Source organism: Urocampus carinirostris, chromosome 18 (assembly GCF_059441175.1).
Source record: "Urocampus carinirostris isolate Australia breed hairy pipefish chromosome 18, RoL_Ucar_1.0, whole genome shotgun sequence".
NCBI classification, from domain to species: domain Eukaryota; kingdom Metazoa; phylum Chordata; class Actinopteri; order Syngnathiformes; family Syngnathidae; genus Urocampus; species Urocampus carinirostris.
In genome coordinates, this window is record NC_142366.1 from 29,051,594 (window position 1) to 29,066,736 (window position 15,143).

The 15,143-nt window shown below is 38.7% G+C and overlaps 2 protein-coding genes across 2 annotated transcripts in view; both read right to left on the minus strand.

Moving 5' to 3' along the window:
* Window positions 1-201: 201 nt before the first annotated feature.
* On the minus strand, window positions 202-11,596 carry rab18a (RAB18A, member RAS oncogene family). The gene is made up of 7 exons (XM_088322552.1): window positions 11,421-11,596; window positions 8,413-8,468; window positions 7,550-7,611; window positions 7,291-7,363; window positions 6,854-6,972; window positions 5,530-5,596; window positions 202-3,789 (listed from the first exon to the last, which is right to left on the minus strand). The coding sequence occupies exons 1-7, from the start codon at window positions 11,486-11,488 to the stop codon at window positions 3,620-3,622; spliced, it is 615 nt and encodes a 204-aa protein (XP_088178678.1). The 5' UTR covers window positions 11,489-11,596; the 3' UTR covers window positions 202-3,619.
* A 1,225-nt stretch (window positions 11,597-12,821) lies between these two features.
* Window positions 12,822-15,143, minus strand: part of itgb1a (integrin, beta 1a) — a 43,271-nt gene continuing 40,949 nt past the window's right edge. The window contains exon 16 of the mRNA XM_088322105.1: window positions 12,822-13,825. Coding sequence (XP_088178231.1) covers window positions 13,760-13,825 — 66 coding nt within the window. The 3' untranslated portion in view covers window positions 12,822-13,759. The remainder of the gene's footprint in view (window positions 13,826-15,143) is intronic.

Sequence of the window (15,143 nt, forward strand, 5' to 3'; positions counted from 1 at the left end):
GTCTGCCAAAAAAAAAGATGATTTAGTCCCATCACACGTCTGGGGTGTGAGGCTTCCTCCGACACTGTTCAAACACCATCCTTTATTCGGAGGGCCGCGGAATGCGGAGGGCGCTCAGTGAAAAAGCCCTCACCTAACAGCGACATTTCCAACATGGCAACTGTGACAGCGGTGTTATTGGCAGGAATGACGAGAGAGATCTTCCCTTTCATTATTGTTTATTGCATTCACACAGCTTGGAGAGTGTGTAGTAACAACAATATTTTCACATAAAAGAAAAAAAGGGGCCGTTTGTAGTGAATACTGTCTCTATACATTCAGCTTTACAACTTAGGAATGATCCAATCAATTGCTAAACTACAAAAATGTACTTCATGACTCATATTTGCAAACATAAAAAAGCACATATCATTATGCAATACAATATTAGAAACATATTCCCTCAATAGTTGATGAAAACATTGTATCTGAACTCATTCACCAACATTGACAGCAATAGGGCAGGTAGTGTCCGAGTTAACCCAGGGGTGTCAAACTCATTTTAGCTTAGGGCCACACGGTAAAAAAATGCTCTCTCAAAGGGACCAGACTAGCAAATTAATGACATAAAAAGTGTATTAGTTGAAGGGCTGGAGATCTTTGAGAGGCTCACAAATACATTGCAATAATGATTTAAAGGTGTAAAATTAAATCATTGAGGTTTTTTCTCTTGCAGCAAGGCAACACAGTGGTTAGCGCGTGTGCGGCACAGTTTTGGCTTGCATGTTCTCCCGTGCTTGCGTGGGTTTCCTCCGGGCACTCCGGTTTCCTCCCACATTTTAAAAAAATGCATGTCAGGTTAATTGGCCGGTCCAAATTGTCCCTGGATGTGAATGAGCCAGTAAGTTCTTTGTTTCTGTGTGCCCTGCGACTGGCTGGCAACCAGTTCAGGGTGTCCACTGCCCACTGCCCGAAGAAAGCTGGGATGGGCTCCAGCACCCCTGCGACCCTACTGAGGATAAGCTGTGCAGATAATGGATGGATGGATGCTTTTTCTTTACTAAGATTCAATGTCTTGTAGTGTTTATTAACTCTGAAAAAATATATAACTGAATTTTCTTCCACCACCAATTATTTAACTCTGAGACTCATGCAAAGTGAAAAGTAACTAAAATAGCACACAAACACTATCATTTTAAATGATTGAGCTAATGATTTGAACGTCTATGAGTTTTTAATTGATTTTCTTCTAAAAAATTGGAAAATTTTTATAGAAAGGAGCTAAAGCCTCTTCAAATGTTTGCAAAGACATTCTTGGTGATATTTTTTATTTTGTATCCTTTGAACTAAGTGTTAACTGATCATTATCAATCATTTGGCATAGTTTGGTAGCAAATTTTGCAGTTGATTATTAAGAAAGGCATCCAATCGTATTGTCTTAAAAAGTGTGTCCACAAATTATAGTTTAAGTCAAATAGCATTGGGATGAGTGTTTTCTCAATTGTTCTCTGGTTGATAAATGGAAGTCAGCATATACAAATAAAGTGGGTGGTTAGGAGTGGCGATGGCTTTGGCGACATCCAGTGGACATATTTAAACTGCAGGTCATTTTTGCACATTTTTCTCTAGTGCTTCTCTCAGTAATGTCTCACGGCCAAGATTAAATCTGTTGGCGGGCCTGATTTGTCCCATGGGCCTACGTTTGACACCCCCGAGTTAAGCTAAACTACATGTACAAAACGGGTCTCTTAAATAATAAAAGGTAAGGCAGTGCCGCATGCAAATAAAAAAAGAAGAAAAAAAGATCCCATTGTGATCAGACATTGTGTGCAATCCATGTCACTTTCACAATCCCTGTATTAAAAAGATCAGACGCTCAGATCAGATTGAACACCAGCACTACTGCCAAACCCATCAGCAATGTGTGGCACCAACTTCTTAAGTTTAGCCAGCACTTTCCCAGTTTGTTTAATATTGAATGCTTTTCCTTCATCGCGAACGCTGTTAGTGATATCGCTGATCTGAGCCGTCTGAACTAAAATGAGGGCGCGCCCTATGGAAGTGCCACAATGACTCCAGGCGTTCCCACTCTTCGGTGAGCTTTTTTGGCCGGTGCCAATCCGTTTGCTTCATCCACTTGCGCAGCTTTCAAGTCATAGTCGATAAAAGTGGTAAAATGTCATCCGAAACACTTGCTAAGTCTATTATATTCAGAGTAAATGAGGCAATTGCGTGGGCGAAACCCGAGCCGTTAGTGAAGTGTTGCGAGGGACTTAAAGAGACGGTTTGGCATTGTAGAACATCTGTGGCTTGAGGAATATACTTGACACCTCACTCGGTAGATTTGTTGAACAATCAAATCCCGACTGTATGTTTGGAGGCGGGTTCATTAATTTTCCGGCATGACGGCATAAAGTCATTTCATCAAGAAGCCTAGAACTTGTAGGAAGGAATATGATGCATTTTCACTTTGAGTGGAGTGGGCAATACAGATTACAAAAAGCTTGTGATCTCCAAAAACTGAAAGCATAGTTATCTAGCCCATTTGATTCTGTTTGGAGATTGATATTAACCCTGTCGGCGATACTACCTGTTAATGTCAGCGTCACAGGCGCTACACACTTTAGCCAGTGTCACAGCCTCTAGTTACCGTATTTGTTGACATATAACGTGCATTTGTTCTTACCTAAAAAGTACTCAAACTTTGGGTGCACGTTATTCACGAAGATTTACCGATTGATCAGTCGAACAGCACTTGCTGCAATAAGAATCGATCCCGCGTCAAGGCAGTGAGTGCGCTCACTCCTTACTACTGGACCCTCAGTGATATACAAGACAAACAAAAAGGCATTAGGTTTTATCTCGTTATCACAATACTTTTAGTCAGGAGACAAATGTTAATTTCGTTGAGCATTTCACATTGTTATATTGACCAATTTGTCACAATGAATAGAATAAAATGTATTGTCATTGTAACATGTGAAATGCATTACAAATTAACATGTGTCTCTCACACGGTGAAAAAAGTGTGAAAAATAGACAAAAATGTACTGCTTTTTGGAATGTCATCTATTTCATTGTTATGCAATGTCCGCGACTGGGTTCGATTCCCAGGCGACCACAAAGTTTAAACCGAGAAAACAAAATTTTATACCTAGTGCGTGTTATACACAAACAAATACGGTAATTAGGTCAACTATCGGTTTGTTTTCATTGTACCCGCTCTGAAACAGCCAGCTCAACTTATTCCTCAGCCAAGAAAAGCAACACAATAAGCTTACTTAAAGTTATTACACACTTTGGTTTCACTGATCAGACTCGCTTCCTTTCGAAAAAGGAAAAAAAAATGCTATATGTGAGTCCTTCCTTTGAAACCAACAAAACTGATTCAAAACAAATCGCATCCGATGTTGTCGTGACCAAGGCCGAGCGGCGTTTTGCATTTGGAGCGCACCTTTTTAAATAACATGTGCAAATGTAGCGCTTGTGCGAACACAGGCAGAGTGGAGGATCCAACTCACGGTCTGGTTCCTCATCTCACGAAGCCGTAACGAGTGAGAAGTAGGGAGAAGGACGGAAGCGGAGTTCTGTGTAAAATGTGCGTTGGGTTTTCACACCTTTGTGTCGTAAAAAAACGCTTTCAGAGCAGCGAGCAGTAGCCGCCGCAGCTGCCTTCACCGGCGTCCTCGTCGGTAAGCTGCACGGCTCGGCCATGGCTCTCGCTCTGCCACAATCCCGGACTTTGGATGACTTTCTCCACCAGTTCTTCGAAGGCGCATTGGACGCCATCGCGGGTCTTGGCGCTTGCCTCTGAGGACAGAGTTCAAAATCTCAGTAAGGAGTATGAACTCCTTCACGGGGAAAATGTGTGCAGCAGCTGACTTTTTGAAGTATGATTTTTGAACAGATTGTAAGGCGATGACACAGAAAGCCTTCTGTGATATTTCTTTCAAATGCAGTGAGGCAAATAAGTATTTAGTCAACCACCAATTGTGCAAGTTTTTCTACTTGAAAAGATTAGAGCGGCCTGTACATAGGTAAACCTCCACCATGAGAGACAAAATATGAAAAACAACAAACAGAAAACCAAATTGTTTGATTTTTAAATAATTTACTTACAACAGGAAAATAAGTATTTGGTGACCAATATTTCTGGCTGTCAAAGAGGTCTAACTTCTAATGGCGTATAACGAGGTTTCACTTGTTACATGTATTAATGGCTTCTGTTTTAACTCATTATCGTTGTTAAAGACCCCTGTCCACAACCTCAGACAGTCAAGACCAGAGAGCTGTCAAAGGATACCAGAGACAAAATTGTAGACCTGCACCAGACTGGGAAGACTGAATCTACATAGGTAAAATGAGTGGTGTAAAGAAATCATGGTGTAAATGTGGGAGCAATTATTAGAAAATGGACGGCATACAAGACCACTGATAATCTCCCTCGAGCTGGTGCTCTATGCAATATCTCACCCCATGGTGTCAAGATGTTATAAAGAACGGAGAGAAAATATCCCAGAATCACACAATGGGATCTAGTGAATGACCTACAGAGAGCTGGGACTACAGTAACAAAGGCTACTATCAGTCACACAATGCGTCGCCATGGACTCAAATCATGCATTGTCAGACGTGTCCCCCTACAGAAACCAGTACACGTACAGCCCCATCTACTGTTTGCTAGAGAGCAATTGGATGATCCAAAAGAGGACTATGAGAATGTCTTGGATCAGATGAAACCAAAATGGAACTTTTTGGTAGAAAAAAAAACGATTCTTGTGTTTGGAGAAGGAAGAATACTGGATTACATCACACCATACACAGTGTGAAGCATAGGGTTGGAAACATCATGCTTTGGGGCTGTTTCCCTGCAAAGGGGACCAGGACAAGTGATCTGTGTAAAGGAAGGAATCAATGGGGCCATGTATCAAGAGATTTAGAGTGAAAATTTCCTTTTGCAAGGGCATTGAAGATGATCCAACCCAAATACATAGCCAGGGGAACAAAGGATTGTCTTCGTAAGAAGCATCTCACAGTCCTGGAGTGGCCTAGCCTAACTTAGAATTGGTGGTTGACTAAATACTTTTTTGCCCAACTGAATAAGATGCGCCGGACTATAAAGTGCATGGAATTGAGATAACTGTACAGGCTGGGGTTCCACAATAAATAAAATAGTGCCGTACTATTTGCGCATTGGTCAGTCGGAATACATCACTGATCAACATTGCATAAAATTGGATGCAACCGGGGTCGAACCCAGATTGAAGCGTGGAGTGGGCCAAATCCTATCAATTAGGGATACCTACTACACATGGAAATGTATCTTATATCTCATCATCACACTCCTTATAGTTATTGCACAAATATGGTAACCACTTTTCTAGTTTTGTCCGCATACAGGGTGCACGTTGTTATAAGCCGCACAATCTAATTTCGGGCCAATTTTTGAGGGTGCCTCATAGTCCAGAAAATATGGTACAAAAAAATTATTTGGGGTATTAGTGAAACATTTTTCAGTTTCCAGAGAGCAGAAAAATCCTCCTGGCTTACCTATAAAAAGCATGGAATTTTTTCTTGCAAACTTCAGCCCTTCGGCCCTGTCAAGTTCGTGGTTTTCCTGAAACAAAGACGTAGTAATGGTTTATTTGAGGGGTGCAGGGTGGAGCTCCCAACTACTGTGAGTATTTGAGGGCATTCATGATTTTTTTTTCTTTCTCCAAAGAACAGGACACAATGAATTCATAATACTTTGGAAGTCCACAGCCACGGGCATGTCGGTTTAACGTGAGCCGTTGGAAATATGTGGGCGGGTCTGCCGTGCCCTTTTAGTCCAATGGCTGTAACTTCTTTTGGACATCTATTGACACGCATGATGGATTAGTTCTCAGATGGGGATAAATAAGGAAATTGCAAGGGTACATTAGATTTTAACCTAAACCTTTAAGAAATTATTGATATCATATTAATATAGTACTATGCATAAATAAATATTATTTAAGAAAGATTAAATTAAATCATTTCTTTTTAGAACATAACCACAAAGGAGGACATTAATTGGTGATATTGAAGGGACAGTGTGTATTATTTGCCCTTAGATGTCGCTGTATCCTGTCATGCGATCAAAAACGAGTACTAAAAACAAAAGGAAGAAAACAAACTGCAAAACTCAAGGTGATCAAACAGCAATTATATTTAAAAAAAAGCCCAGTCTCTTGCTTTAAGGGTACACATAACAGCAAAAGGTACGGCTCATATTATGTCAAAAAAATGCCCATTTCTCGACCGGCAAGTATTCTGAAAAATGAACATTCATATGATAGTTGATGTATTTTTGTTAATCAATGAAATCAATAGAGTTTTTTTAAATTATTGAATGAAGTGTTTTTAACAGTAGGAAGCGCTAATTAACACACACCTTTAAGTTTACGTGCACTTTGAAAGACTAAACTGTTTAGTTATAGAGACATTTTTAAGTATCACATTTCTTTATTATGTATTTTTTCTATAAAAATAGAGATTACTACATCTTTTTTTAATATAGCAGATAGGAAAATCAGGCAAACGTCAAATTTATGTTTTGTTGTCTTGTTTTAATAAAATCTTTTCCATTTTTTCTAAATATCCATACTGCAATGTACGAAATCTGTGATTATATTTCTTTTGTTTTATGGGGGTGCCATATTTCGAAACTAATAACTTTGAAGGGAAGACACCATTTAAATGAAGGTACAAAATAACATTTAAAAAATGTGTATGCATTTATTTTATTTAAAAAGCCCAAGCCATCCTGTGTATTAAGCATTCAATTAAGAAATAATACATAACATTAAAATGACCTACAGCTCAAACAGCCAACATTTGAAAGAGCGCATACCTTATCTATCTTGTTTCCGACGAGCATTTTCACCAGATCGTTCCTTGTACAGTACGTCTCCAGTTCATTGAGCCAATTCTCCAGTTTGGTGAAAGTTTCTCGTCTGGTCACGTCGTACACTGTCGCCCAAAACAAAGCAAAAAAAAAAACGGAAAAATAATCATGGAAGCAATTCCTTATTAAGATTAGTGCATTTTACCCAGCGAGGAAGTAAATTTGCGGCAATACAAAATGATTTGACTTATGTTAACATTATATTTTCCTTTGCAATGTGACCTACAGTTTAACAAATCTTTAAAGTTAAACCAAGAGCACAATGTAGTGTCAAGCAAAAACTAATGCCACAAAAAAATGGAATTATACACTTGGATTTTTTCCTCAATAGTGTCCACTCCAAACATGAACGCAATGAGTGCTGCCGGGCAATGAAGGTCTACCTAGGATTACTCCTTGTGCACCGCGGTAGTAACTGGGCGTCAAGGTCCGGAAACGTTCCTGTCCAGCGGTGTCCTGCGGAAAAAACCCATCTCATGTTTAAAAAGGAATCAAAAAAATCCATAGAAACCTAAAGGCTCAAAGGGAGGACAAATAGAAGGATCAGGAAAAATGAAAGAGTCAACGACACGTGAGCGCCATCATGTGGACAATATATAGAACAGCACCACCACAGTACTTTAAACTGAATTATTTATTTACCCATATTGCCAGCTTGGCCTTATTTCCATCAACACTGATGGTCTTCACCTTGAAGTCAACACCTACAAAAAAAAGCAACCAGTCGATAATAGTTCGAGAGAGTGATGTGTTTCAAAATATTAGAGAAGTAAAGAACTAAACCGAGGACATGCGAGATAATGCATGCACTTTACACAGAAACAAATGCCAATAACGACATCTGTGTGTCCCATTAGGAGAGTTCAAATATTGTTGCAGACACACATGAAGGACAGCCTATCCATGACAAATATTTTTACCTTCGGAACAGTCTCTCCATTTTTTTTTCCAGTAAGGAGTCTATCAAGCTCGTTCACGTATGTTCAGTAAATGTTCTAAGTATAAAACATACGTCAATTTATTGTCTTTCTTTTCCACAAACACTGGTGAGCAGCTGCTAAAATAATCTGCGATCTCTAATGTATTGAATGCTGGGTCGATGTGTGCCTCAGTTTACCGCCTGACAAAACACAATTGAGATTTGTGTCAACAAGTTCACGTGACAAAGGAAAGGCAAGCAGACAGCTGTATTGCTCCAGGTGGGAGAATTACTTTTGTTGAAAAAGAATGACAACAGATTAAAAGTCATTTTGGATTTAGAGTCAACAAAGAAAACCTGACTTGAATGCAGACGTTTGTTTATCGAAGAATCCAAGCTGGCCAAGTTAAACAGTAGCCTCAAAAGCCTTGACCTTCAGAATTGTTTTGATGAACCATTTCTTCAATGTATTTCAAAGGATTTGGGTAGTTTGACTACAGACATCAAGTCCTAGACATTTAAACGAGAGTTGATCCCCTTTGTGAAAAATGTATCTTTATCAAAAGAGCTCATGGGCATGACTCACCAATAGTCGCCGTTTGCTCGGGGTCAAACGTGTCATCTGTGAATCTTAAGAGGAGGCTGCAGAGAGGATCAAGGAAATGGAAAGGCTCGGATGAAAGCAACACAATAAAAGACCGGAACAGACATATTTAAAAGTTGACGTATACGTTTATGATGATAAAGAATGTATACCAAAGAACCATCTGGCTCGATTGACTGTTTTGTGCTTACTGCAAGATGACATCATTGTTAGTGGGACAGAGTTGCTACGTGTGATTAAGTCTAAACGCTTTACCAAATGCATCCCTGCAAAAGCAACACCGAAGCCTCACTAAAAATGGATCACGCTCAAGTCGTTTTTCTGATAAATGGAAGCCATGACTGGGCCAAAATCTCCCTGGTGCATTTAAGGCTGTTACTTGATATTAAAGTTATGCCATCCAAAAGCTTTTTTTTGTACAATGAGAGAAAATTGCTCCCTGGAAAGTTAAAATGTTGCCCTCGGCCTCGTCGATAGAAAATAAATGGAACATTGGAAGATCTGGTTTCAAAATGATACGTTTTTGTAAATATAAACAAAGGTGAATCTCATATCATCTCAATCATATTGACGGAAAAGCCACACAAAAATGCCTTCCGTAACGATCGATGAAGCCAATATTATTAAGGTAAAAACGGTATATGCTGTATATTGTTGGGCTGGAAACATTTATTGCTGGCTTAAATTAATTAAGGCTACCTATGACAGGCGAGGCCTCAGACTTATCATTAATTCTGCTTGCTGTTGAATGACACTGGATTTCTTGCTCATCAAAAGGAATAAACAATTTATGCATGAATGGTCAGCAAACTTTTTGAAGCTGAGAGCTGATTTTTGTTACAGTTGGCCCGAAAGCCTACCAGCTTGATACCATTCATAAAATAAGAAATAATGTTATTACCATAGTGTTATTGCATTTTGTTGAATATTCGCAGTTTAGTTTGGTTTGATTTAATGCAATGCCACACAAGATTTCTCTTAGTGCCTTATAAGCCTGGAGGACCATAAAGCTTTTGTTCCAATTAATATGGTGCATTAAAAAAACAGAGTAGACCAGGGATGTCAAACTCATTTTAGCTTGGGACCCACATGGTGAGAAACCATTTTCACAGGGGTCGGATTAGTAGATTGGAAAAAAGAGAGAGAGAGAGAGAGAAAGTGAGAGAGAGAGAGAAAGTGAGAGAGTGAGAGAGAAAGTGAGAGAGTGAGAGCGTGAATGTGAGAGTGTGAAAGAGTGAGAGAGCGAGAGCGAAAAAAGAACAGAAAGAAAAAAGAGAAAATTAAAGAGAAGAAGAAAGAAAGAGGAGAATAGGCAGATAGAAAGTGAAAGAGAAAGAAAGAGGGAGAAAGATGGAAAGAAAGAAAAATAGAGAGCAAGAGGTAGTGAGAGGCAGGGAGAAAGAATTAGGAACAAAGAAAAATACAGAGAGAAAGAGTGAGACAGAGAGAGAAGAAGAATAAAGAGACAACGCGAGAAAGAAAGACAGAGATAAAGAAAACGGGAGAGAGACAGAAAGAGAAGAGAGAAAAAGGGAGGAATACAGAAAAAAAAGAAAATTTCCTCACGCTGAGGTTTTGAGTTTTCTTATGCTCTCGTGCAGGTTTTAGATCAGGGGATGGTGTTTTAATAGTCTGTAGTCTGTAAAACCCTTTGAGACTTCTTGTGACTAAGCGCTATACAAATAAACACGACTTGACTTGACTTAATATTCAAAAATATTAATTGCTGGCTGCAGTGAGACTTCCCTTTGCACTCCCCCACCCTTGTTGTATCATGAGTTTCACACAAAAACTGAAACATTGTTTTCAGCCATCACACCAAGTCACCAATTTCCCCAAGCGGTTCCCTACCCTGCGCCTGTGGTCCGGTACCGGGCTGTGGGTCATTTGGTAGCGACAGAAACAAAAACAAGTTTGAATTTTTAAGAATTATTATTAAATTCTTGTATTCCTATTATTGTTCTTATTATTGTTTTATTGACACCGCTGTGCTCACACCAAACAACCTGGCAGTTTTCTGGTGTTCAACTGTCACATTGGGAATAAAGATACAACAGGAGATGAATAAAAACCAAATTTCTGTGCTGAAAACCAATCAGTATTGTGAATAACTTCAGCTCACGATGTGGTGTTACAATTACACTAGACATGCCTTCAATAGTTGAGTTAAAAAACTAGTGCTCATAAAAACCTTTGACAATGGCGCAAAGATAAGTCGTTATAGTTCGAGGAGTCGTCATCAAGAACACACCAAGTAGCGCAAGAAGACCTAAAAAACAAACAGGCTTGGCGCAAAGAATATATGGTTTGGGGTTTTCTTTTATTACCGCCCACATGTGATAAACATTCCAATAGCAACCGAAGTGTGTTGCAGTAAGATTTTGCACTTAAATATTGACACTTATGCTTCAAATTATTGTTGTTAGAGGCCTTAGTCGTAAAAATATTGTCAGACAGTAAATCAGCCCTTGATAGAGAAAAGCTTAAGGACCGCTGCTTAATACAGTAATTGCACATGTCAGGGAACCAGGCTTACTAAGTTTTCCGGTGGAAACCCTGAATCACTCTCAAACGCATTCTACCCTCATAGTCATGTTTTACGAATGTTTATGACTCACTAAGCACAGGCTTATAATTGGAATCGCACATTTATACTTGGGGTCAAGTTATGTGATGTTTATAGCTCAGACTTCGAAATATAATTATATTTTTTGTCACACCATCCCTGATGAATGTCAACGCAATCCTTCCGAGCAATTGTGTCACCATCTCCCCCTAGTTGGCCAGCTGGGCTTGCGTAATTTTATCTTAGAACTGCAAAACAATGATTTGAAGGCATATCAGTAGTTTCTGTATTGGTTATTCGAACAAAGTGATAAACTGACTTCGGACTTTAAACGGTATTTACCAGTTAGTTGACGAGCTTGCTAGCCGGAGTTAGCAGTTAGCATATAGAAAAAGTCCCTCCCTGCTTTTTTTTTCTTATTTACCTGGACTTCCCGACGCCACTTTCTCCAATAATGAGTATTTTCAACGTCGTCAGAATGTCGTCTTCCATTACCTCATATAGGTAAAATGTCCAACTATACAGAACAACACGCAGAAGCGTTCAAAGAATGTTTCCGAATAGCTAGCATTCCTGTTTACTGCTTTTCGGTGGGTTGAGTTAGATGTTACACAACTTCCGGTTTGAATATTTCATACAAAATAAAGTAGATTGATACTTTTCATTAAAGGCAATTTTGAAGGTAATGATCGATCGATAAATATATATCAAAGGGTGGAATTATATGATATGTACTTTAATCTAATAAATATTACGTAGTCTTCAGCACTACTGTATACAGTTTTAATTTTCTTATGCCAAGCAGTCAAACCGTTTCCGGTTTATTTGTAATCGAGTGACAGGCATGTGATCTCACCAACTTCTCAATTAAAGTACGTAAAACATGGTCAATTCAAGTCAAATCATGTTTATTTGTATAGCCCTTAAACAGAAGGGCTTTACAGACCACAGACTATTATAACAACATCCCCTGATCTAAAACCTTCATGAGGACAAGGACAAACTCAAAAACCTCAGCATGAGGAAAATGAAGAAACTTTGAGAATGGACTGCAGGTGAAGTCATCCCCCTTTCAGGATGATTCTTACTCTAACTTCAGTAAAATAATACAAATTTAAAAAACAAACTTTTAGACCTCCTGCACGACTCATCCAACCCCATTTTGGGTCATGGTTCTTTGTTAATATTATTCTGACCAGTACCAGCCTTCCTGTGTGGAGTTTGCATGTTCTCCCCATGCTTACGTAGGTTTCCTCCGGGCACCCCAGTTTCCTCCCATATTCCATGCACGTCAGGTTAATTGGCCAGTCTGAATTGTCCCTAGGTGTGAATGAGTGAGTTGTCTGTCTCTGTGTATCCTGCGACTGGCCGGCAACCAGTTCAGGGTGTCCCCTGCTCACTGCCCGAAGATAGCTAGGATGGGCTCCAGCACCCCTGGGATCCTGGTGAGGATAAGCGGAGCAGATAGTGGATGGATGGATATTCGGACTAGACTCGAGGTAGGGGTAGGCAACCCAAATTGTCTAAAGAGCCATAGCGGACCAAAAAACAATATAACTGCAGCCTCAAAAAATGTAAAGCCGCATATTACTGTATTCTTAACTTAAAACCAAATGAGATTCGTACGTAAAAAATGGCATTCCATGTTGTTTCTATCTACTATTGCAAAACAAAAACAAAATTATCACCCTTCCCCATCGTTTTCCCTTTTCCCTAGCCTATCTAAAAAGATTCTAGGAGCCACGAGGACATGGCTAAAGAGCCACTTGCGGCTCTCGAACCGCAGGATGCTGAACCCTGGACTAGACATTTAAGAATGAGACAACACTGTTTTAGGTGTTTATTTAATAAATAAGTCATTACAGCATTGGGAGAGAACACGGTGATTGAAATCAAAGGCACTTTTCAAACAATACTGTAAAAGCGGGTGTGTGGTGCTTCTGAGGCCTTAGAGTGAGTGATGGCAACATCTTTTTGTAAAACAGAAAAAAAAAACAGAGTACAACTCGGAATCTGGTTCACAAAATACTTTTGGCGTGCTTGGCATAAAAAGAAAAAAAGAAAGGACCTGAGAATAAATACCATAGTCATTCACTTGGTGCTTTGTGTTACCTTTAGTAACAACAGAAATCCTTTATTTTGTTTACGAGTGGTATCAAGTCCATTTGTGAGAGCATATCAACCACACACAAAAGTTGATCTTGAACAGTTGTACTGCAATGTAATTCCCTCAATGTGTAAAAAACTCGTGAGTGCAATAAAACTTTCCAGCTGCAGTCTAAACTTCATTTACAAATGCACGTAAACGTATAACCTAGAGAAATAAATTGCAATTTCTCCCCAAGATATACACATAATGTTGACGTCATGGCTGATGAATCATGTCAATATCATCTAAACCTCGGGTTTTCTCACATAGAAAGACAAAATCAGTGGAGACAAAAGAAAGGATAGAGCACAAACTGTCAGATTAACACACAAAAAGCTGATTATTTCCAGAATATAAATTATGTATGACATTCACCTTCTGCTGAAATGATATGCCTCGCGCTTTGACCATTGCCGGGATAGAAAAACAACTCCTTGAAATATGAATTTGAAACGTATATACACAAACTGTACATCCAAAATACAACCAAAGCATATAAATAATAAGTGTTAGTAAAAATACAGGCATGTGCATTGTAATGAACGAAGCAATGATGGGAACCGCCGTAATACTCCTCAGAAGCGAACTGAAAGCAAAAGATCTCACGTTCTTCTTCATTTGCCTTCGTATTTGGGATTGACCACAGTTGTAACAGCACTTTTGTAGATTGGATTTTCACCCTGGGAATTTAACAACAAAAAGAGTGTGAGTGACATTGTCGGCAAACAATTGAAAATAGTAGCAGAGTTCCTTATTACTCAATATATATTTAAAAAGTCATATTTATTGGTACCGATTAAGAATGCATTTAAAACACAATCACCACATGCGCTGATGTTTCAAACACAACCCTTATACTTACCATAAAATGCTTTTTTTAATTTGCATCCAGTAACGACACTCGATCCTCAAATCTGGTGTCTCATAGCACACTCATGCACTTGCTTTGTCACTATTACACTCCTCTTCCCTTGTAAGCTCATGTATTATTTTCGTTGTTGTTTTGCAAACAGAGAGACAAAAGAAGACACTGAGAGACAGGTGCACACACACAAAAAACATGCAGGAAAAGAAGAAGGAATACGAACTCAAAGGACAGTGGATTTACGTCCATAGTTTGGGTTCTGGAACTGATTGATTGGACTCTTGTATATGGGGTTGTCTTGCTAAAGATAGAGAATGAGCACAATGAAATTTCAGAGGGGAGAAAAACAAATAAAAACACTTCAAGAAGGGGCTTGAGAAAAGGATAGAAGAAAAAAATGAAGAAGTTGCATACCACATTACAAGGAGGAGCAAAAATAGTGAAATAAAATTGAATATTGGAAAATAAATACAAAGTACTTTATTTTACGGAGCACTGGATAATAAAGCGCACTGGAATATGAGCGGCACTTTACAATTTTTGGCCCTATATGCCGGAAAATATGGCAAATATCTTAGTAATCTGAGTGTACTTGAGACATAGTGTCTGAAAAAATGAGAGAAGGATTAATCACTTCTGCAAAAAAATAGATTTTCATGCCATTCTTGGAATTTGCAAATGAGATATAGAATCCCTTTGGATTTCCAATGCTATAATTCTATTTCTATAACCAATTGTATCTTTCAGACTATAAGGCACACCGGATTATAAATTTACATATTTCTGGAATTTCTTTCGTATTTAAGTAGTTCTTTAAGTCCAGAGAACATCGTATTTCAATAAAACATCCACAAACTATACAGAAATAGAAAAAACATTTAAAAATCAATGCAGAAATTAATACAAAAATGCACAAAATTGATTAATGAAAACATTTTAATAAATGAAAGGTCTGCTTCAATATGTTGCTGCACATGTGTGCATAAAGAGATTAATTAAATATTATTTAAATGATGCATGGCTTGGGTAGGACCATTTACTGCAGGCTTGTCAAAAATACGCGAGCTGGATCTGGCCTGTTGGATTAATTAATCCGGCAAGCCATACATCTCTGAGTATGACAAAAAAGAAGC